The 26,457-nt window shown below is 35.8% G+C and overlaps 1 protein-coding gene across 1 annotated transcript; it reads right to left on the reverse strand.

Moving 5' to 3' along the window:
* Window positions 1–16,957: 16,957 nt before the first annotated feature.
* Window positions 16,958–25,931, reverse strand: LOC144353291 (uncharacterized). The gene is made up of 5 exons (XM_085494080.1): window positions 25,906–25,931; window positions 18,916–19,109; window positions 18,400–18,579; window positions 18,069–18,196; window positions 16,958–17,275 (listed from the first exon to the last, which is right to left on the reverse strand). Exons 1-5 carry the CDS (start codon window positions 25,929–25,931, stop codon window positions 16,958–16,960), a joined length of 846 nt encoding a protein of 281 aa, XP_085350206.1.
* Window positions 25,932–26,457: the final 526 nt, after the last annotated feature.

Below are 26,457 nucleotides of genomic sequence, written 5' to 3' on the forward strand. Positions count from 1 at the left end.
AACATTGAATAGACTGATACCAGTAGAATGGTAAATTCTGAATTTTGGAAAACAACCATTCTAATCCAAGTGATGAACAGCAATTGACACCTTCACAGAAAGATGACACTGCTTCTATCATTGATTCTGAAGACGATGACAATCCAGAACATATAAGAACAGAACTTGCTATACGAAAAACAATGAATTTAGCAACCTGTCTTTACCCTAAAGATGGTACAACTATTAAACAAATGAAATTTTACATCTTGCCCCTAGGTCAAGGGCCAACACATATTTTCCATGAAAAAGACTGGGAATCCATGGCATTTCCTACACTTTTCCCAGATGGTAAAAACACATTCAATGAAAAAAGAGAAACACAAATCTCAGTTAAGAAGTACATCAATGCAAGATTACTCGTAAATGATGGTCATTTTGCTGAAAGTACAAAATACACTTCCCAGTGCTTGCACTGGGCAGAGAATGTTGATATAGCAAACAGTATTACTATGACACTTAAAAAGAAAGGGATTAAATGCAGCTAAGTTAAGTAACCCTGAAAATATTGAAACAGGATGAAATATATGCAGCATTTAAAAATATCCGTGGCAGCCCACAATAATGGAAGGAAATGATAGCAAAAATCATAAAATTTGAATCTTATACATTTTTCCTCTCTGGCTCTGTAGCTGATCTATATTTGCCAGAACTAATACAAGTCATTGCCACACAGTATGGAGAACACTATACATTAGAAGAGATAAGTGAAGTGAATTGGGTTACAAAGCGCAATTGGATAGCAAGAAACCCAGTAACTGCTGCTAGGCATATTGATTACATTTTTAACAAGACATGGAAATCTGTTATATTGAGTGACATTCACCCAATTGGGCAAATTCTGAATTATGATATCAGAAAAGAGATGTAAAACAGAGGGACATCACATTTTCATGCTGCTGTTCATGTTATTAATGCACCAATATTAGATAAGAATACTGATGAAGAAGTCATATATTTTATTGACAAATATGTGACATGCAGTATCCCTGGTGACTTAGTGCTATCACGTCAAACACATCACCAGTAAGGTAAAAGTAAGGTGTTGAATGTCGATTTCACTTTAAAAACCCACCATCTCCCACAACTTCAAGAATGATTATCAATAAAGTAATGGAAGCATTAGATAAGAGTGGTACAAACATTACTTTGTCAGACTTGTTAGCTGATGCTAATGTCTCTTATGTTGACTACAATACTGCATTGACTATATCATAGAAACCTATAACAATTATTCTAAAGAGAAAACCATCCCAGGGAAGTATAAATCCATATAATCCATATATTCTGAAGGCTCTTAGAACAAACATAGATATACAGTATGTAACAAATGTTTGGGCATGCATTGCATACATTACGTCCTATATGTGCAAACCTGAAAGGAAAATGCCAGAACTTATGAGGAATGCTGTGAAAGAGGCCAACACTGTAACTGACAAACTCAAATGTATTGGAAATGCATTTCTGCGGTCATCATAAGTTTCTCAGCATGAAGCAATTGCCAGATTGATAGGTTTGCCACAAAAATAAACCAATACAGCTGTTAAGTTTGTTTCTACAGGATTTGAACATGAACGTACAATAATGTTGAAAAATATGACACAACTTGATAAGATGGAGGAAAACGTTGAAAGTGTATATATGACAAACATTTTTGACAAGTATGCAGCAAGACCTAACAGTTTGACACATATTGCCTTGCAGAGTTTGCTTCATGCTATACCTACAAAAACACAGTTATGGATGACGAGAATGACAATGATGATGTAATATCAGATATTGCTGAGTCTGAATATAATACAAAAACAACATACATCAAACTTTTGAACGGCCTTGGGTGGATACGCAAACGACAGAAATCTGTTGTACTTCATTACTTTTTTGTGTCAAAGCAAAGAGATGCAGAACGATACTACCATAGGCTACTCATTCTGTATCTTCCATGGACAACATAATCTGAGCTTAAACATAATGGCAGCTATGAAGCTAAGTTTTTGCTGATGCATCATTCTATACTTGATACCATTAAGAAATTTGAACCTTGTATACATGAAGTACAGGATGCCTGGGGAAAAACAGGACATATTGATTAACTTGATAAAAAAATATAGGATAGAGTAGCACTTGTACATGCTGAACAATGTAGACAACAATTATAGGATGTTAAATCCTTCAAACTTTGACCCCCATCAGATGAGGCCCCTACTCATTACAGTCAATACACCATCAAACTCAAAACATTCTGTTTCATTACAATGGCACGAGATATTGACTATAAGAACTTTGAATGAAGAACAATGTAAAATCCATGATTACATATTTGTATGGTGTACTAAATTTAGAATAGCTAGAATACTTGGCAATCCATCACCAGATCCCTTTTATGTCTTCCTTTCTGGTGGTGCTGGTGTTGGGAAATATCATACTGTAAATGCAATATTTCAAAGTGCAATGCGACAGCTCCGTACAGAAGTACTAGTCCTGAGAGCCCTACTGTCATATTGACTGCATCTACAGGTAAAGCAGCAGTGAACATAGGGGGAACTACACTTCACAGTGCATTTAAACTTCCTTTCAGAAAAGGATGATGAACAAGTGAATATCGCAAATCATCTACACAGACATTGACTACATTAAGATTAATATACGCTATGCCGAAAATAATTATTAATGATGAAATATCAATGGTTGGTGGACAGACATTTTCAAATCTAAACTTAATACTTCAAGATATTTTTGAGAATGACAATCCATATGGAAATGTTTCCATCCTTGCAGTAGGAGATTTATTACAGTTGAACCCAGTAGGAGAAAGACCTATATACAAACCACCAAAGGCAATAAATACCAATGTTTTAGCTGGATCTCAGTGACTGAATCTCTTCAACCACACGAATTATGTGAAGTAGTACGTCAACAGAATGATCCAGAATTTCCCAGTTTGCTCGCAAGGGTACGTTTAGGTCAACACACAGAAAGTGATGTTAATGTTTTGAAATCTTGTGAAAGTAACAGTGAAATACAAACAGATTGCGTGTCTGTATTTTCAACAAACACAAAAGCGGACAACTACAATGAACAACAGTTAAATAAAATGTGTACAGATGTTATAACCATACATGCACAGGACACTTCTAAAGACTTGCATACTGGAAGGGCAAGAGTGAAGATTACTTCAAATAACATGATACAGGAGAACTGAAAGATGAGATACAAGTTGCAATAGGTGCTAGATATATGCATCTCAAAAATACAGATCTTGCTGATGGTCTTGTGAATGGATCAACAGAAAAGATAACACACAATAGAAATTGCAGATCAAAAACATCCTTTGAAAGGAGTAATGTATGTAAAATTTGACTCTAATAACAGGTATAGAAGCTAAAAAACAAGTAAATACTCTGATTCAGTCACAGAAACATTTTCTTATTCAATAAAAGCACAGTCTGTTAAAGTAGAGAGAACACAATTTCCTGGTACCATGGCATGGGGAATGACTATACATAAGGGACAGGTAAGCACATATGAATATATGATTGGTAACATGAGTCCCCCTTGCTGCTCAACTGCAGGTCAAATGTATACTATGTTTAGCAGAGTAAAATTAAGATCCGGCCTTATTTTAATTGATTTTGAAGAGAAAAAAATCAATGTAGTAAGTCAGCACTGAACGAAATGAAAAGACTGCAAGAGACAATGCTACTCAATTACAGATGGCCTATTTACAATTTTGAAAAACAACACTTCCTTAGTGTTGGACATATAAATATACGATCATTAAAATCGCATCACAATGACTTGAAATATCACCCTTTCACAAGTAAACTGAATGTGATTTGCCTTACAGAAACAAGATTACAAAATTTAAATAACTATAGTTTGCCAAATATGAAATATTTCTCTGTTGAAAGTGATCATAGATGTGCTATATATTGTGCGAAACCTGTCGCTCGCCATTTTACTATTTTACTGTTGGTGTTATTACCGAAAAAACTCTTATTTATTCCACCAAACCAGCCATGGTATAGTATTAACGATACAATCGCTCAGTTACTGATTGTTCAATAATTCTGTGCAGTGAACAATGTGAGACTTATTACAGGGGACTTCAATGTTCATATTAATGACCCAAATTAAAAGATAACCCATATTTTTCAAAACCACAATTTCCATCAGCTAATAGATAAACCAACACATATATTGGCAGTAGTTCTTGACCTTATGTTTGTTAGGGAGTTAGCCTTATGTAAGATATGGCGTCCTCAGCGTTCATACTGATAACCCGATTGTTTATACACTTAATGTATGCAGCCTCTTTCTGACCTCAGGGTGGAATATTAACAGGGCGTCTTAGATATGCTGTCAGTGGTCAGTCACTCGTCTTGTCATTACTTATCTTCAATGAGCAGAACCCATAACATGGTGTCAAAAGTTGTGAAGTTTTGGCAAAAAAGTGTGGATCACATTAGAAAAGCCTGAATTACAACACAGCTACCAAAACGAAGACTACTCAAAACAAATGCTAGAGTGGCAAGTTTGACTCCGTACATATGTTTGAGCACAGATCGTCGCTATTATTGTTGTGAACAGTTTGACAATAACACCAATTAAATATATATGTGTGCAAATATTTTTTTGAAGTATCCAGCCTTCAAACTGACTCAGATGTTTGGACACAACACTTCAACACCGAGAGTAACATAGCGTGAAATTTATTGTCAGCGTTGTCCCCAGTGACTGATCATGGCAACAAACTGTTCCATTCCCGCTCCAGAACCAATGAACTGTAATGGAAATATAACAATAAATTGGCAGACATATTGTGAATCATATGAAGATTACAAAACAGCAACTCAGCTTGATAAGAAAGATAAGCCCATCCTTGTTGCTACTTTTGAGATGTTAATGGGTACAGAGTGTATAAAAATACTGAAAAGATTGCAACTCACAGATGATGAAATGAAAGAGCCTCAGACAATCTTAGATAAGTTAGAAGTACACTTAGTACCAAAACGCAACGTTCTGTAGAAAAGATATGTTTTTCACAACGCAGAACAACAACCCGATGAAGCCATAGACCAGTTAGTAATCCGACTACGTCAGTTAACTGAACCATGAAACATTCGAAGATGAGATGGTTAGAGATAGATTGGTCCTTGGCTGTAAAAATTCCATAGCAAGAGCAAGGTTATTCAGAGAGCAAGCAAGTGACATAGAATCGCTTAGAATAAGTGAAGTTTTACGGCAGCAGCTAAGTCAAATGGGAAATGATGTCACAGTAAACCCAGTCAACTATGTAAAGATAGGAGGTAAATATACAGAAAGCAATCGACATAAATATACTGAGCAATGCAAAGAAAGACACAAGAATAAGCAAACGAAAGAAAAGTCCTCCCCATGTAGATATTGTGGTAGCAACCATGAACGTGACAAGAGCAAATGTCCAGCCTATGGTAAGACTTGCAGGAATTGTGGTAAGCAAAATCAATTTCACTCTGTATGCAAATAGAAGCGTCAAGTACAACATAATCTACACTAGCTGCAGGATGAAGTATCATATTCTGATGATTCCATACATTTAGAGATACGACTGTTGAAAGAAGAATAAATTGTCAATTAGACACTGGTGCAACCTGTAATGTGATGACATATAATGACTTGTGTGACATAAAGCAGCATGGCAAGCGAGCATTAGAGAAAACGGCAGCAAGGTTGAAGCTTTATGACGATGGCATAGTAAATGCTATTGGTGAATGTAACCTGATCTACAAAGTTAAAGATAAAGAATACACACTGAACTTCAACGTTATAGCTGGGAAACTGAAACCACTATTATCTGGTGATACATGTACAAATATGGGACTGATTACTATTAATGTTGTGAATAGTATTTGAGGGGAGCAACTCCTACATGCACATCTAAAGATAACATCATCAAACAATACAATGATGTGTTTGAAGGTCTAGGGTGCCTGCCTGGTGAATACAAAATTGAAATAGACTAAACTATTAAGCCAGTACAGCATGTACCAAGACGCGTTCCCATTCCACTGAAAGCCAAATTGAAAGCCAAATTAAATGAAATGAAAAGGAAAGACATCATAAAGAAAGTTACTAAATCCACATACTGGATAAGCAGTATTGTAGTTGTTCTGAAATCAAACAAGTTAAGAGTATGTTTCGATCCCAGAGATTTAAATCGAGCAATTAAACGTCCCAAGTATCAGATGCCAATGCTAGATGAAATTCTACCTAAGTTATCCGATGCCAAAGTATTCTCGATTCTAGATGCCAAAAGATGGTTTCCATCAGGTCAAACTGGATGAATAAAGCTCCTACCCGACAACGTTCTGGACACCTTTTGATAGGTACATTTATGTACGGATCAAGTCATTGCAGATGACATACTCGTGTTTGTACTGTACGGAAGGATGTATAGATGGAATCGTAAATTCCTACATGAAACGGCAGAATTACCTAGTTAACCACCGACTAATCAACCGACTCAACTAGCAAGTCAGCCTGAATGCACTGTATTACCAACTCAACAGTCTACACCAGCAGTGAGTAATGATAAGCCAGATCATACATCTACACAACCAATTCCAGAGATTCCAGTGACAGAGACCTCACTGAGTCAAACAACAAGATCAACTCGAACCAGAAGCAACATTAAACCGTCCGTCAACTTTATAATGACATGAACACTAAGTTTAGTATTTAGATTAGTGATTTAGTTATATACATAGTACTAGCGTAGTATAATGATCGGACAATTATGCTGATATAACATTTGATATTTGATTCGTTGTTTTATACATATATGTTACTTGACCTTGTTCGATATTTCATTCGTTATCTGATTCGTTCATGATATTTGCATATGAGAACATGTAGTGTGAACATCGAACTTCAGTCTTGATAAAAGAAGGGATATGTTAGGAGTTAGCGTTATGTAAGATATGGCGCCATTAGCGTCCATACTGATAACCCGCTTGTTTATACACTTAATGTATGCAGCCTCTTTCTGACCTCAGGGTGGAATATAAACTTGACGTCTCAGATATGCTGTCAGTGTTCAGTCACTCGTCTTGTCATTGATTATCTTCAATGAACATAACCCATAACAATGTTTGTCTTATGTTTACTAACCATACATCTCACTTGTCACCCACTGTATTTTACAGATCATCATTACATTGTTGCCTACTTTCATTAATGGAAAGTCCAATCATAAATTCTTATTGTATAAAAGGAGTGTCTGGTTTAAATTATTTGTCTGCATAGACTCGGGCAGCTTAATTTTTCATCTCTGACAACATAATACTAATGACTTCAAAACATGCCTGAATTACAGACTCTACAAGAAAGAGCTCCACGGAAAACAAAATCATAAATCAGATAGTGTCTGTATCACCCACTCTGCTCCTGTATATGAATCAATAACAATGTTTGAAAATTAATGAGTCAACAATTAACTGAACCAACAATTCAACAAGCATTGATTTACATACATGAACCAGTGACTCAACAACATTCACATTCAGTCATTAGCTACGTTCTCACGCGTCTGTTTTTTTGTGTGTGTGTGTGTGTGCAAATATTAGATAATTGTCTGCTCGCGTTCTCACTTACACCGGTGTTTGAGGATTGAATGCTGGCCTTCCACCTAATATTGTGTGTAGTTCATCCCAAAATGGCATAGTTTTCGGGTCTCTACCGCTTCTGTTGTTGTGCTCAGTCACTTCTCCGTACTTTATACGTGAAGTTTTGATCATTCGTTTACATTGTAATGCCGTCCTGTCCAACCCCTTTTCAGCCGTTTTTTCTGCAATCACAGCATATACTCTAGCATCCCAAGACGTTCCGTGCATCATTCTTTGAATATTCGATTCTCTCCATACAGATATCAGTAATCTCGTTTCCTTGTCTGACCAGTTTGACATTCGACCTGTAATCTCTGACGCGATCTTGTGTAGAGACAAGCATAAATAAGTCGGCGATAGAGAGCGTTTGACCGTCGTATTGTGTTCACATGACACATAGCGTTGTGCAAGAGTCGGTGTGACAATGGTGTTGAGGACCTGGTCCACCAATTTTACAATGGTGTCAAAAACTCCGACGCCACAATGGCGTATTCTATTCACACACACATTTTAACAACGTTCTCAAATAAAATGCATTGTCACAACGACTTATTTCGTCCAGTGAGAACACCACTATTAACTTTGCAACATTAATTGGTGAATCAATATTGATGATTCAACACCAATAAATCAGTCAGTCACCAATTATATACGTCAAACAAATAATCAACTCATGTTTTATTTATGTAATACTCTTGTGAAGGAACTTAACAGCTGGCAGTGCATTCTTGATGTAAATGTGCATGTTCTACTGTTGTATATTATTCAGTTTCTCATTGGTCTTTAACCTTATCCTTTGCGTTACTTACACACTTAAAAAGCATGTACTCAGGCTCATGATTGTACTTTATTGTAACAAACAACAGTAACAGTAATTTTACCATTTTGTGATTTACTAGCTTGTTTTTAAATGCATCACAACAACCTTGTGCTTTCTCACTGAGAATAACCTCGGGCTTTGCCTTCGCTGGTTAGTTAGTCGAATATATAATTACAAAATCATACATAGACGTCCTTCCGCTAAGTTTGACACTAAGTTTGACCGTAGTTCTCTGGTATTTCCCAGATTCTTATAGTGATAAGCAAATAAAACAAATCAACGACTTTTGATTGGCTGTTGTAATGATCTATTTTTCTTCCTAAACAAAAGCAGTCAAACGAAACATGGACGAACAATCTTCAATTCCTTATCAATATTTTCACATGGGAACGAAAAACGAACGAACGCACCAAACAATCACGTGATCTAATACGTGAAAAGGTTTTTAGGCATTTCTAGTCATGAGTTACTAGATGTGACATCCCACTGTGGCGCTGCTCCCGTTTAGTTATTCGAAGTGTACAACATTATGTCTATGAAGAGCGTGTACCAGTTGAAAATGATCGGACGCTTGGAAAGGCGGTTCAATGCCATCGGCGACAAATTTTATACAGGAGCCGTAATATCGTCATCACAGCCGTCCACCGTCAAATAGTTAAATACATCAGAAACTCCAAATTAAAGCCTGTTAGGGCAGGTGACAAGACAAAGGTAAGCAATTATGTGCATTTTAAATTCACGTCATGTATATATTTCACAATGTTTTCATAGTTTCGTTCGGTGCAGTTTTTGTGCCGCGAATGTATCGATAGAGGGTGAGTGCGACACCCAGTTTCACTCAAATGTAAGTTTCATTGTGTTCGTGTCTCAGCCTACAATTATTATTATTACTATTAGCCTCAGCTCGTATGCAAACGAATACAAATCCTTTATGGCAAATGGCCATCACTAGTTGCGGAACATGTCCATTCACATTCACTTAAATTGTTCATCTCTAATGAACAATTTTCCAGCTCCTGGTTGTTACATTACTGAGCATGTACGTAGCGGGGTTGGGGGTCAAATTAAAAGACACATCAGTTGACCTGAAAACATATTTTACAAATGCTAATATGGAATCTAAATGTCTAAATTATATTTTGTATATTTCTTTGCAATCTATCAACAATCTATGTTTGCTTAAACTTCTCTGGTAGTAGAGGATCTGAAGAAACTGGAAATCACCCATTGATAACACAATCATCAAATATAAACATCAGGCTAGTTGTTTTTAAGAAATCACATATATTTTAATTGCAAAACAAACATTTTCACTGGAAAATAGTGAATTGCTGAATAAAGAGAAAGTCACATATCTAAATCAACACTATCAAAAGAAATCTGAAAGCCACCAGGCAGTAGCGTATATCAAATCATAAATATTTATACAAAACAAAAAATATTCACTAGAAACAGTAAATTACTCCTCTAAAAATGAACCGGGAGTTCATGAGTCAGGGGTTACTGTAAGATTATATTCTACTGTTTGTTTGAGTGTTTTTTTGTTTTGTTTTTGTGGAGGAGCTCTTGTTCCTGTTTGGCTGCTTGTCCAAATCTATATTTGGTTATAAGAAAAAAAACAAAAACATTGTGTATCTTATAAATGCATATTTTAAAGTTTGTAAATACTAGTCCATTATATTTGAAGTTGAAATATGCGAGTATGATTTCCTGGAAACCTGGAAGTCTTCTTCATTGATATATGCAAGTGCTTTGCATCTGGTTTGGAAGTGTCAAAGTGTCTTGTAATTTGTTTAGTTGTAATTTTGCCAGACTAAAAGTCAATAGTTTATTCAAACATTTCTATACCTGAAGTTTCTTTGGTGACGAGATTTAAGCTACACACAAAAATGATAAAAATAAATTGCTATTTTGAAGCTTGTGAAGGCTAATGAAATTATGTTGAGGGCTATGAGATTCAGTGTTGAAGTTCAAACTATTAACAAGAACTAATGAAGGCTTGATTGCACATATTGCAATGTGTTTTATCAAACAACAGAAGTATCAGAAACATGTCTAATTTATGCAATGAAGGTAATTAATATGTGAACACAAGGTTTTTCCAAGATATCGATGAATGGAACAGACCAAAAATTATGAAGTACAGTTAGAGACAACTTGTACGAAACTGGGTGTAAATTCCGTGTTGTGTCTGGTTATTCACTAAACATTGCTGTTTGATATCCATTTTAAATTCAAATCTTTCATGTTCAGCCAATTTCATGCTATGTGTTTGGTTGTGCCAGCAATCACATGGACTCGCATTATGTTGTTCATATGTTAATGTCTCTTCCCTTTAATCAAAATATTAGAACAGCATTATTTTTATTTTAACCTTTCTCCCGCTGAAGTGGAATATTTGCGGCGTCGAGGTACTTTTTAGCAACAGAACCTGGAAAGTCATGTTTTTTTGTATGTGACCATTGGTGTTATTCAGAAGAGTTCCATCTTCTGTTAATACTTCCCTGTTGAAGTTGAAAACATTAGTTAGGTTAAGTCTATTTGATACAATAATTCTTGTATGGTTAGTGTTTGAAATGTAAAAACATTTTTATGGTGGAGCATTGAATGTAGTTCATGCAGTTGTGTTATTCTGTTTTTAATAATGTTCATACAATGAGTACAGCTGAAATGCTAAACATTTATACAGTACCTATGTGAAAACTAATAAATTGAAACCTAAACATACAATTCCTATATTGTTTTTCTTCTCATAAAAAACAGTCACCAATTTGTAAAATTCAATTCTAGTAATAGTAACAAAATGTCAAACTAAGTACTTATTAATGAGATACATTTTCTGTTGAAGTGCTACAAGTTGTACGTTATGATGGATCTGGTCCCCCTTGGCAAGAATGTTGACATAATCTCGTATAATACATTAAATTGGTATCAAACTTTGAATGGAAACATGTGCAAGTAATGCTCTTTCATTGATCGCAAAAACTTAAAGTTGGAGTGATGTTTTATATGTGGCAATGTTATTTTTTTGCTGGCCATCATTTTGTTGTTTTTCACACACTGCAATATGGGTGCAGTTATGTTGATCCAATATGACTGTGGTGATTCAACTTTCAGGTTTTAACAAAATTAAGAATTAATTAATAATACTTACGTTTCAGTACAAGCTATAATTGTTATTGTCATTTTTCATAACAATTCTGATTTAGTTGTGCTTTTCTCAGTGTCTTCATCCTATTATTGACAGAAATGAAAGGAATATTAATAATAAAGAAAAGTGAAAATTTGAATGGTTTGGGTTGTCTTTGTTATATTTGAGAGTTATAGTACAGCTTCTAAAAAGTTATCAGACAGTTAGTCTGATGAAGCCATCAGACCAAGAGGAATGGGTAATGGGCATAGTCTTGACAGCAACATGCAACAGGCTGCCTGGGGATTCTCTATGTCATAGGGGTGTAACCATTTCCCATTACTTGTGTATCTGTATTGTATTGTATGGTATGAAACAAATTTTAAAATACATTGAAATAACTTGTTCATACAATGAACATGAATCATTTTGAAAAACTTACAATTACATATACTTTCCTGTATTTGGGTGTCAATGACACTGTCTATACTTTGTTTTTAATGAATAGACTGACTTCAAGTGGTTTTGCAATTATTATTTCATTTGTTTTCAAAGTGCAATTTTGTGCATGTGTCCCCCATAGCTTCAAGTCGACCTGCCTATTATACTCACCGGTGAGCAGTACCATTCCTCTTTTATAATGTGGTCATGACATGACATGAAAAGGGGTAAAGCTACAGGGTATGATGGCATACCAGTTGAATTGTTAAAAAAATGTCCTACTGAATTTACAGTTTTATTAGTTAAATTATTTAATAAGTTATATTCTGCTGGTTACTTTCCGAGTGATTGGGTATTGGGGTTGATTGTACCGCTACACGAAAAGGGTGACATTTGCAATGTTAACAACTATAGGGGAATTACATTATTATCACTGCTGGGTAAAGTATTTGCTTCTATAATATATACCAGATTGAACAAATGGGTCGAAAGAAATTCCCCCTTAAACGAAAATCAAGCTGGATTACGCAATTCGTATAGCACGCTAGATAATATGTTTATATTAGACACCATCATAAATAGATATTTCACTCTTAAAAGTAGACTTTATTGTGTGTTTGTCGATTTTGAAAAAGCGTTCGACCATATTAACCATTATATGTTAATCTTTAAATTACTAAAAAATGGTCTTCATGGTCGCTTTTTCAAAATTGTACAGTCTATGTATAGCAATATAAAGTCTCGTGTACGAAGCCCAAACTGGGTAACGGAAACGTTTAAATGTCTTTGTGGGGTTCAACAAGGCTCTATTTTGTCACCTCTTCTGTTTGCTTTGTTTATAAACGACCTTGGTGACTATTTGGAGCACAGACTTGCAGGTGTATATGTTGGTTTACTTAAATTGTTTTACTTATTATTTGCTGACGATTTAATATTATTTAGTTCGAATGCAGTTGGTTTACAAAGACTGCTGAACGGTTTATCAGAGTATTCAGGCAAATGGAACTCAAAGTCAATATTAGTAAAACAAAAATTGTAGTTTTTAGAAATGCCGGCAAATTAAGGCATTATGAGAAATGGCACTACAATGGTGAACAACTTCCGGTTGTGCCTCATTTTTGTTATCTGGGTATTACTTTTTCGAATAATGATCGCTGGTTTAAATCCCAAAAAGTGATTCCCGAGTAGGCGAGTGAAGCAATATTTGCTTTAAAAAAGATACTAGCAAAATACAGTGATATTGATGTACAAATGTATTTAAAGATTGTTGACTGTAAAATTTTAGCAATATTGATGTATGGCAGTGAAGTTTGGGGTTTTGACAAAGGGTTAAATATTGAGGAAGCACATCGCAAGTTTATGGAGAATTTATGGAGAATTAGGTACACTACCACTAATCCATTTGCGTTACATACGTATTATTAAATTTTGGTTGAAAATTTTAAAAATGCAAACACAGCGTTATGTTTACCAATGTTACCTTTTCCAGTATAAAGAAGCGGAAAACAACCATAAATGTTGGGCTTTCCAAGTCAAAGAACTACTGTTTTCGCACGGTTTTGGGTTTGTTTGGTTAAACCAAGGCGTGGAAGATAACTGTTCATTTTTGTCTCTAATCACCCAAAGAGTTAATGATATGTATAAACAAACTTGTTTTACAGATCTCAACAATTATCCTAAACTTGATAAATACAGAGGTTTTAAGATCGATAACAAGTTACATTCTGCGCTATGTCAGCTTAGAACATCGTCCCACAACCTTCGGGTTGAATCTGATCGTAAACTAAACATACTGAGGAATATGAGAATCTGTAAATTATGTAATTTAGGGTTGGTTGAGGATGAATAGCATTTTTGTCTTGTATGTCCACGTTATGTAAATCTTAGAAAAAAATATCTACCTATACGAAAAATTTCTTCGTTTAATGCAGTTTGACAACTTATCTGTAACTTCAAATTTCAAAATTTGTATTCTACGCTTCTAAACAGAGTCAATCTACTTAACCAGTTGTGACTAGTAGATTCAACAATTATTTAAAGGAATCCCTCTGTATGTTTTTTCTATTTTTTGATTTATTGTACCAAAGGCCAGCGTACTGAATAAAATTCATATATCCTATCATAATATGGTCTTTCGACCAGGTCTTTTACCTACAGGGAAATCAAAATTACAGACATGACACATTTACAGGTGTTTTTAACTTAGAATATTGCAATTATGTGAAATATCAACGGATCGACAAATAGAAACTGACATGTTTCAAAGCTTTAATTAGGTAATTGTTTAGGTGATTGGAAAGTATTGAAGGAGTCACCAGAGATAATTAGCGTGATTTCCATTAGGAGAGAACATTGGATTGTGGGGAAATCAATGTTTATCAACACAAATGTCACAGTGGCACGACGAAAGCTGCCGTTTAAAAATATTCTGCACATGCCAATATTTCATTATGTAAACGTAGCAAATGTTTTCATATGTATACGTTGCTCTGTTGTATTTGATTTTTTATTATGAAAATAATCTGATTCATACTCAGAAGTAGATTGATGATATTGTTATTGGATACATTTAATGGTTGTCAACCTAACAAATGTACATACCACAAATTAAAGCAATCATTGAGAAATGTTTGAAAGTTTTAGTATAACAAATTACAAAAATATTCATCAAAATTAAAGATATCGTTCAAAATATCGTCCAAAAAAAAGTTATAACACTCAGGGTAATAAATAAAATGTTTATTGAATTGATGACGCGATGATTCATCTAAGTCGGTAACTAAGATGCGCTGTTGTTTTGTGTGGTGTTTGGACCAATAACCAACCAGATCCACGCATAAAACATTGACACCCACCTCCACATACAGCCACACTTTATAACTGAGCACGGCCACTTGCAACTATTATCACTCTCAGTCAAAACCACTAACCAGCTCGGGCACTAGTAGAACTAATTACCAACCATTGAGACCCACATCCAGAGCCACGTAAAACTGAATCAACTCACAGACAGAGTCGTTCAACATGTATGGTCACTTGAAACCAGAGCCACGAACCAACCTAGACCATTGCGACCCAAAGACAGTAATGTGGAGGCTCCGTGCATTTTCAAACTCAGTGTGCATACGTCCAAAAAATCAAAAACATTTTTTTATTTTTTTAATGATTTTTTTTAATTGAATGTATCTACAAATTCACTTCCAAAAAGCATTGTCGTACGTACAGAAATGTGAACAGTAGTTGCAAAACTGGAATTCGACTCATCAATAAGACTCGTCTTCAATGTTCGTGAATATTTAACTTCTATTCGGTTATCCTGCACAGCGGTTCGCAATTAATACGCATACGCAGAAAAAAAAAACTGCGATCTGACCTATGACATGCAGAATTTACTTCAACTATTTCACAAGTATATACAGCTCATCGAATAGTAAGAATGTAATGAATTATACCACTTTTGGACAACTCATGTCCCCGCGACTGGGCAGTTTAAGGCAAGGTGCATCGTCAATGGGGAAAAGGGGGTTAGAAAAGTCATTTCAATGTCAAAAGGTATGCTTTGAAATATTCATGACCAAATAGCAAAGCGTACAATACTTCTTTTGCTAATATTCAACTTTATCAGTTTGTCTTCGTACAAGAAACACTCATTCGAAAGTGTAGACTATTGAATATAACGCGGCCTACGTACATAAGTTGACCAAACGCATAGCATTATATTCGAATATCCACACTTTCCAGTAGTGTTTCTGATCATAATATGCCACACTCTCAAATAATAAGTATGCATTAATTGAGTCATCATAATTTGAATAGGCATGAATAAACAAGGTACATGAAATTGAACATATATTTTAAGTGTAGAAAACATGAACATTGGCAGAGTGAACACGTCATCAAAATGTGAAAACAGTGCATCACGGCGAATTACGCAGTTGAAAAGGGGGAACATTTGAACTCTCCAAAACAAGGCCACAACAACATTAAATATAAATTTCACTTCTAATCTAGATTCAAAGCTATCTCAAAACTTGGTTTTGGGAATAGAGCGTGTCACGGAAATCATGCTGCTTACAATGGCTAGAATCATTTTCCGTGGTCGTTATTTCCAATATCGCTGGTTGCAAATTTATATTTATACTTTGAGGACTGTAAGAACTGATTTTGCAGGCCGTTCGGGATTTAAGGTAAATCGGAAGTGGGCATTTTGATTCTTTTCTGGCGGTTTTGGCCTTCTGATTGTTTGTAGTCGCATTTTCGGTATATGTGTCTCCTGTTTCACGTTAGGAAGCGGTCACATGATTTGAAATTTTTTTTCATAACCACCAAACACATTGATCTCAAATGTGTTTATTAGCACATATAAAGGGCGATAGTCGCGCAGCGTTCTGTTCGACGCATAGCAATGTATGCAATGCGTGTAAAATACATTGGTGTTTGTTTGTTTGTTTGTTTGTTTGTTTGTTTGTTTACATTAAAGTGTTTGCGAAGCTTGATGTGATTTGTCTGTCATCTTTGATTTCTGCAAATTAGGAAGTATTTTTTACAGACGCTACATGCTGCATATTTATACTGGACCTCGGACGGCAAACACACAAATCGGGTCAGTCACATAATGAGGCCGCTATTATGGATTGAATGAGATTTTTTATCTCATGAGTTCTTCAACCGATCATGAGTGTATGTCCAAGGCGTTTTCTGCGAAAAAATATCAGTAGGTGCCTCCAAACGTGAAATTGTAATTTCATTTTATCGGTGTTAGTTCATTCAACAGGACCCATTATTATAAATATTTGTTTTAAAAAGGTTTTAAAAAGGTTTGGCCGTTTGCTTACTGTTTGTTTGTTTGTTAGTTGTTGCATATTAGTACCATTATAATCATTAGGTTGACACATTAGGAACAATCCTCATCTCAAAAGTCCCCTCTTTATTCTCCGTGGTATCCAATGTTGAATTACCATAACTTGAATTAAACTGCGCCGGTTCTTTTCGATTTTCCGTATTATTGTTCTCTTGCTCGTCGATAGCCCATTCATGTAGGGGCGTATATCCATAATCAGCTGTATATTCTGAACCAACAAATGATATTTTGGACCACGCGTTCTGCACCTGACCCCATGACCTTGCATCGCTACATTTCAGTTTCTCTTGGTCGAAGAATTTATCGAGAGTTTTCTGTATATTCGCCCTAGCAATTTCCTAAGAGGAGAACAAGTTCGTAATTTAGATAGTGTCGACAATGAAGATCAAACAAATTAATATGATAATTTAAATAAAATAGATTAAACAAATCCCAAGCTACGTATTTTGGACATTTGTAAAATCGGTTTCAGTGTGATTTAAAATTTGTTTAAAAAATCACAATATGTGTATTACATTACGTTATATGATTTCTCATTAATCAGTTGAACAGTTTTGAAATACTTAATAGACCTACAATGATTATGCTTAAATTGACGCTCAGTGAAAGTCATTCCAATTAAAAGGAATTATATTGTTGTGAACACAAGCGTTGTGTTCGGGAATCGGGAAACTTCGCCTCGATTGGGTGATGTCACTTAGACGACGAGGTACCAGATTCGATTCAAATGAATACACAATGGTTTCTTACAGGTAGTCCAGCTTTAGTCACACAAGCAGTCAGCTGATGTAACCCTTGCTGTACCGTTCTCTCGTTCTCCTCCTTTTACAAAGGTTACAAACTCTCTATATTAAAAGTCAAAACACTAAGGCGCGGCGGAGTAAACATGCGATCAGCCAATCGCTGCAGTCGTTGGCCCGATCACGTGATTACCAGGCATGTGTCCCACGGTTAAAGCCTTGCAAGTTGGCACTACTAAATACAATAAGTAAACAAACTATTTATACAATTCCTGTAATATATGTTTATAATCTCCACCCAAAACATGCAAGTTGTTGATTCTAAACTATAGTTTAACGGCGTGTGAACCGAATATGTGATCGTGAAATAGCTATTATAACAATATATCACCTTTGATTTCTTGACAAACACTTCTTTTTCTATGTCATTGTGAATATTAGCATATCGTTTATGTTCGAATGTGAACGTCGAACACATCCTCCAAATGAACATCAAAATAAGAGTTAAACCACCGGTGACTGACAGCATGGCCAATCCAATATTGCGCTGTCGTTGTCGTTCAACACCGGAGTTGTTTCATTGTTTTTGCATTCTATAGTTGATATTCCACACGCAAAGTAACTGAGGATTAAAAATACACCCACAAATATAAAACAATTCAGATCGTATTGTTATTCCTTTACATTAAACTAATATATTCAATAAATAGTTTAATACCTGCCGTTCATTAATGCAATGAATATCCACACTAATGCGGCTACAGTGGCTTGTGCAGTGACTTGCACTAGACCGCAACATCCTCCGTAGCAAGTATAACGTGGTCTGCAAAAATCCAGAATCCCTCTTGGTGCACGACAACATCCAGAGAGAAGTTTCCATGTTGTATTTGAGATAGCTACCCCTACAAACAAGTTAGTTTTATTTGTCGTCACTATTGTTTAATATCGATAATAATTACAGAATTCTGATCAAGAGCGTATACTAAAGAAAATCACTTCGATATTAATTATAACTAAAAATGTTCCTGACGATTTCCATAATTAGATATTTAGCTGTACGACACTTCGATGAATACAAACTATCCTGTGACCTTGGAATAGTTGTGTTGCTACAGTGGAGCGCTTTTTGTTGTTATAAACTGTTGGTAATATACACACATTTATACGGGCAGTCTACACTGACCTAACTCAATATCCATGATATTTTTGTTCAATGAACAAATGAGTTGACTACTTACCTATGGCAAACAATGAAACAGATGGCCCAATTATAAACATCCATGAGTAAGAACGACGATATATTTGAATACATGGACAGCAAAATATAGCTATCTCAAAAACCGCCTCACCGCCAAATATTGCCATTATCATCGCAATATCTTGTAAACTCGTTTGGTTTTCTTTAACCAACGTGGCAGTCGATCCATAACTCCTTTCATAACAGTAAAACAGTTCAAAAATAACAACTGTTTGCAGAGGCAATTGTTTTCAATTGCACCAGTTTACACTGAAAGTATATGTGAGAGCTATGGTATCGCTTTTATTAGTGTTGTAATACTGCCTCTTAATATCACGTCTTGGGAGTAACTGGATAATATCCACTCACCCAACTCAATGCAAAATCTATAGTACGCCAATTATTGTTACACTGTCCTCTTAATATCACGTCTTGGGAGTAACTAGATAATATCCACCCACCCATCTGAATGCACAAGCTATAGTACACCAATTTGTGTAATACTGTTCTATTAATATCACGTCCTGGGAGTAACTGGATAATATCCACTCATCCAACTGAATGCACAAGCTATAGTACGCCAATTTTTGTAACACTGTTCTCTTAATATCACATCTTGGGAGTAACCAGATAATATCCACCCATCCAACTGAATGATCAATCTATAGTATGCCAATTATTCTTATACTGTCCTCTTAATATCACGTCTTGAGAGTAACTAGATAATATCCACGCACCAAACTGAATGCAAAATCTATAATATGCCAATTATTGTTATACTGTTCTCTTAATATCATGTCTTTGAAGTAACTGGATAATATCCACCCACCCAACTGAATGCACAACCTATAGTACGCCAATTATTGTAATACTGTCCTCTTAATATCACGTCCTGGGAGTAACTGGATAATATCCACGCACCCAACTGAATGCAAAAGCTATAGTACGCCAATTATTGTAATACTGGCCTCGTAAAATCACGTCTTGGAAGTAACTGGATTATATCCACCCATCCAACTGAATGCAAAATCTATAGTACGCCAATTATTGTTATACTGTTCTCTTAATATCACGTCTTGGAAGTAACTGGATAATATCCACTCATCCAACTGAATGCAAAAGCTATAGTACGCCAATTATTGTAATACTGCTCTCTTAATATCACATCTTGGGAGTAACTGGATAATATCCACGCACCCAACTCAATGCACAAGCTATATTACGCCAATTATTGTAATACTGGCCTCGTAATATCACGTCTTGGAAGTAACTGGATAATATCCACCCATCCAACTGAATGCACAAGCTATAGTACGCCAATTATTGTTACACTGTCCTCTTAATATCACGTCTTGGGAGTAACTAGATAATATCCACGCATCCAACTGAATGCAAAATCTATAGTACGCCAATTATTGTAATACTGGCCACGTAATATCACGTCTTGGAAGTAACTGGATAATATCCGCCCATCCAACTGAATGCACAAGCTATAGTACGCCAATTATTGTAATACTGCTCTCTTAATATCACATCTTGGGAGTAACTGGATAATATCCACTCATCCAACTGAATGCACAAGCTATAGTACGCCAATTTTTGTAACACTGTTCTCTTAATATCACATCTTGGGAGTAACCAGATAATATCCACCCATCCAACTGAATGATCAATCTATAGTATGCCAATTATTCTTATACTGTCCTCTTAATATCACGTCTTGAGAGTAACTAGATAATATCCACGCACCAAACTGAATGCAAAATCTATAATATGCCAATTATTGTTATACTGTTCTCTTAATATCATGTCTTGGAAGTAACTGGATAATATCCACCCACCCAACTGAATGCACAACCTATAGTACGCCAATTATTGTAATACTGTCCTCTTAATATCACGTCTTGGGAGTAACTGGATAATATCCACCCATCCAACTGAATGCAAAAGCTATAGTACGCCAATTATTGTAATACTGGCCTCGTAATATCACGTCTTGGAAGTAACTGGATAATATCCACCCATCCAACTGAATGCAAAATCTATAATATGCCAATTATTGTTATACTGCTCTCTTAATATCACGTCTTGGGAGTAACTAGATAATATCCAGACACCCAACTCAATGCACAAGCTATAGTATGCCAATTATTGTAATACTGTTCTCTTAATATCACGTCCTGGGAGTAACTGGATAATATCCACGCACCCAACTGAATGCAAAAGCTATAGTATGCCAATTATTGTTATACTGTTCTCTTAACATCACGTCTTGGAAGTAACTGGATAATATCCACTCATCCAACTGAATGCAAAAGCTATAGTACGCCAATTATTGTTATACTGTTCTCTTAATATCACGTCTTGGAAGTAACTGGATAATATCCACTCATCCAACTGAATGCAAAAGCTATAGTACGCCAATTATTGTAATACTGTTCTCTTAATATCACGTCTTGGAAGTAACTAGATAATATTCACGCATCCAACTGAATGCAAAATCTATAGTACGCCAATTATTGTAATACTGGCCTCGTAATATCACGTCTTGGAAGTAACTGGATAATATCCACCCATCCAACTGAATGCACAAGCTATAGTACGCCAATTATTGTAATACTGCTCTCTTAATGTCACATCTTGGGAGTAACTGGATAATATCCACGCACCCAACTCAATGCACAAGCTATATTACGCCAATTATTGTAATACTGGCCTCGTAATATCACGTCTTGGAAGTAACTGGATAATATCCACCCATCCAACTGAATGCACAAGCTATAGTACGCCAATTATTGTTACACTGTCCTCTTAATATCACGTCTTGGGAGTAACTAGATAATATCCACGCATCCAACTGAATGCAAAATCTATAGTACGCCAATTATTGTAATACTGGCCTCGTAATATCACGTCTTGGAAGTAACTGGATAATATCCGCCCATCCAACTGAATGCACAAGCTATAGTACGCCAATTAATGTAATACTGCTCTCTTAATATCACATCTTGGGAGTAACTGGATAATATCTACGCACCCAACTCAATGCAAAATCTATAGTACGCCAATTATTGTAATACTGGCCTCGTAATATCACGTCCTGGGAATAACTGGATAATATCCACTCATCCAACTGAATGCACAAGCTATAGTACGCCAATTTTTGTAACACTGTTCTCTTAATATCACATCTTGGGAGTAACCATATAATATCCACCCATCCAACTGAATGATCAATCTATAGTATGCCAATTATTCTTATACTGTCCTCTTAATATCACGTCTTGAGAGTAACTAGATAATATCCACGCACCAAACTGAATGCAAAATCTATAATATGCCAATTATTGTTATACTGTTTTCTTAATATCATGTCTTGGAAGTAACTGGATAATATCCACCCAACCAACTGAATGCACAACCTATAGTACGCCAATTATTGTAATACTGTCCTCTTAATATCACGTCTTGGGAGTAACTGGATAATATCCACCCATCCAACTGAATGCAAAAGCTATAGTACGCCAATTATTGTAATACTGGCCTCGTAATATCACGTCTTGGAAGTAACTGGATAATATCCACCCATCCAACTGAATGCAAAATCTATAATATGCCAATTATTGTTATACTGCTCTCTTAATATCACGTCTTGGGAGTAACTAGATAATATCCACGCACCCAACTCAATGCACAAGCTATAGTATGCCAATTATGGTAATACTGTTCTCTTAATATCACGTCCTGGGAGTAACTGGATAATATCCACGCACCCAACTGAATGCAAAAGCTATAGTACGCCAATTATTGTAATACTGGCCTCGTAATATCACGTCTTGGAAGTAACTGGATAATATCCACCCATCCAACTGAATGCAAAATCTATAGTACGCCAATTATTGTTATACTGCTCTCTTAATATCACGTCTTGGAAGTAACTGGATAATATCCACCCATCCAACTGAATGCAAAAGCTATAGTACGCCAATTATTGTAATACTGTTCTCTTAATATCACGTCTTGGAAGTAACTAGATAATATCCACGCATCCAACTGAATGCAAAATCTATAGTACGCCAATTATTGTAATACTGGCCTCGTAATATCACGTCTTGGAAGTAACTGGATAATATCCGCCCATCCAACTGAATGCACAAGCTATAGTACGCCAATTATTGTAATACTGCTCTCTTAATATCACATCTTGGGAGTAACTGGATAATATCCACGCACCCAACTCAATGCACAAGCTATAGTACGCCAATTATTGTAATACTGCCCTCGTAATATCACGTCTTGGAAGTAACTGGATAATATCCACCCATCCAACTGAATGCATAAGCTATAGTACGCCAATTATTGTAATACTGTTCTCTTAATATCACGTCTTGGGAGTAACTAGATAATATCCACGCACCCAACTCTATGGAAAATCTATAGTACGCCAATTTTTGTAATACTGCTCTCTTAATATCACGTCTTGGGAGTAACTGGACAATATTCACTCACCCAACTGAATGCAAAAGCTATAGTACGCCAATTTTTGTAATACTGCTCTCTTAATATCACGTCTTGGAAGTAACTGGATAATATCCACCCATCCAACTGAATGCAAAATCTATAGTACGCCAATTATTGTTATACTGCTCTCTTAATATCACGTCTTGGAAGTAACTGGACAATATTCACTCACCCAACTGAATGCAAAAGCTATAGTACGCCAATTTTTGTAATACTGCTCTCTTAATATCACGTCTTGGGAGTAACTGGATAACATCCACGCACCCAACTTAATGCACAAGCTATAGTACGCCATTTTTTTGTAATACTGTTCTCTTAATATCACATCTTGGGTGTAACTGGATAATATCCACGCACCCAACTCAATGCACAAGCTATAGTACGCCACTTTTTTGTAATACTGTTCTCTTAATATCACGTCTTGGGAGTAACTGGATAATATCCACGCACCCAACTTAATGCACAAGCTATAGTATGCCAATTTTTTGTAATGCTGTTCTCTTAATATCACGTCTTGGGAGTAACTGGATAATATCCACGCACCAAACAGAGTCTAGTTTAGGGCGGGGTCAAACATTTTAAATATTTTGACCTGAAAAGTTGATTTACACATAATCTGGATTTTCCGAAGTACAATTATTACCGGGAAACTAATTGATGATTGATATGAGTGTATACTCTCACAAAAACATATTGGGGTTGGTGTTTGTCATGAAATTATACGGCTATACATATAGAATTAGCAAAGTGTCATAATCTATAGAAAATACTACTTCCATTCTTGCGTATTCCACTTATCTGTATAATAAAATACAAGTATGCCAAGGACAATATCAGTTAAATGTTTGTAGCCAATCATTTACAAAACTGTTCCGACTGTTTCCAGCATTCAGTAAATCGGCGAAATGTTGCAATACAAATAAGCATGTAGTTGTAGCATTTCCTTGTTTTCCCACCCGTTATTTGATAAGAGATTGACGTATCAAACGTAGTATATCAGCACGGTTATTAACGATTAGAAATATAACAATAATAGTTGTGATTAATCTCACTTAGTTTTCGAGTTTATGTTTATTAGGCAAAACTAGCTATTGTCACACGGCTTGTTATTATACACCAAAAAACAAGAAATCAACGTCGACGGAGCGGTTGGCCCAGGTATCCAGCGAAAGTCAAAAACCCGACACTTCTTGCTCCTTGGAATACATATACTGGTCGTGAGGACGTTGCTTATTCTGAATCTACAACTGACCATTCTTGAATGGTTCTATGTCTAGAACTGGCTAGTATTGCTGGTAGTCAGTTTCCAGTTCTAGTTTTGAATTGCATTTGAAATGTTTAGATCATAATCTTTTTTTCGAAGCTCGAGAAGAATTTGATTGTATTTTGTATAATTATTCATAAGAGTTTCATTCTGATTGCAGTGTATGTGCTAATAAACTCAAGTCAAGTCTAATATTTCCCAGTTCCAAAGTCATACTGAGATTTGGCATCAGTTATAATTAGCGAGCTTTGTCCAATTCGCATCAGTGTGTAAGGCAATCCTACCTCTGCCCGTTCCTCCGAACGCCAAAACTAGGCCAAGGATAATAATAGTTCTCAAATGTACCATATCACATGTGACTACGGTTCTAATGAACGTGAGGGCATTCACAGACAATGGTAGTGCACCTTCCAATAAGTCTAGTGGCCGAGTACATTGGTACATGGTAAGTTAGACAGGGCACATTATATTTCTCATACAGCTGTCATAAATGTAGATTGATATATTTCAAAAACAGGCACCAAAGATCAACTTTCATTTTACTACCACATCACGTATCACAAATTACTGTGACGAAAGCAACAAGGAAGAGTATTTCACCTACTGGTTCGCTCAGTAAGTCTCCCATGCAAGTACTAGCCACGCACGTTTCATCTTAACTTTCGGGATGCGTCGACAACCTGACAACTCGGCACTGAGTGTCACTTGAATTTCTTACGAATTGACGACCATTTAATGTTTCAAAATTGCTTCGTTTTGCCCTTGCGTCTTTTGTAAATTGGCATATGACCTCTACATGCTTCAGAGGGAAATACGATAATAAACGGGCATTTACGACATATTTACGCACGACATTGCCATGTAAATCTGCCAACTTAGCAATCGCTTTTCACAACATTGTGAGCAGTCTGTCTGCTAATATAAAAGGCTTTTCCAAGACTTTTACTTATTTGTTTTTTCTAAATTTAACTGCGGGGTCGATATGACGATGACGTAGGTCAAATATATTAGCAAACCCACAAACTGTTCAATTGCTTTTCAAGTCTTTTAGGCTGTTTTAGAACATGTTACGATCAGCTCATATGGCACTCTGCAAATATACTGGGCCTTCGCTTGAATTTTATAAATTGTTTCTACTTCATAACTTCGTGATATGACAGAAAATTAGTCCGTGTATACACGCAAATCTACCAACTTTGCACTCACTTTGCCGTCTTACAGCTTACATTCATTATGTGCCGACCGCAAAAGCTAGTGAAATCATAATAATACAAATACACGAAATATTTCTTCTTTATGTCTTTTACATGTGTGTGACGAAAGCAAAAAAAAACATTTCAAGAGCTGGGCCAGGTAGTCACCAATGCAAGTACTAGCCGTGACCGATTGATCTTGACGTTTGTGATGCGTCGATCACCTGACTACTCGGCTAGGAGGGGCATTTGCATTTTATCCGAATTTTCTATCATTCGATGTTAGGATGCTCAAAATTGCTTCCTTTTGCAGTGTGCATTTTCGCAAGTTGACCTATGAGCTCCATATGCTTCAAGGGGCAATACGACAATAAACGGCCATTTACAACATATTTATACACTCTTTCGAACATTTAACAATCGGTCTCGATAATATAACAACATAGGTCACATTTCCATGTAAATCTACCACCATTGCAATCGCGTTTCACAACTTTGTAAGCAGTTTGTTTATAATCAATGAATTTGATTGTAAAACCTGTGACTGTGTGCGATTTATTGTATT

Source organism: Saccoglossus kowalevskii, chromosome 19 (genome assembly GCF_978046115.1).
Source record: "Saccoglossus kowalevskii chromosome 19, keSacKowa6.1, whole genome shotgun sequence".
In the NCBI taxonomy this organism is placed as follows: Eukaryota; Metazoa; Hemichordata; class Enteropneusta; family Harrimaniidae; genus Saccoglossus; species Saccoglossus kowalevskii.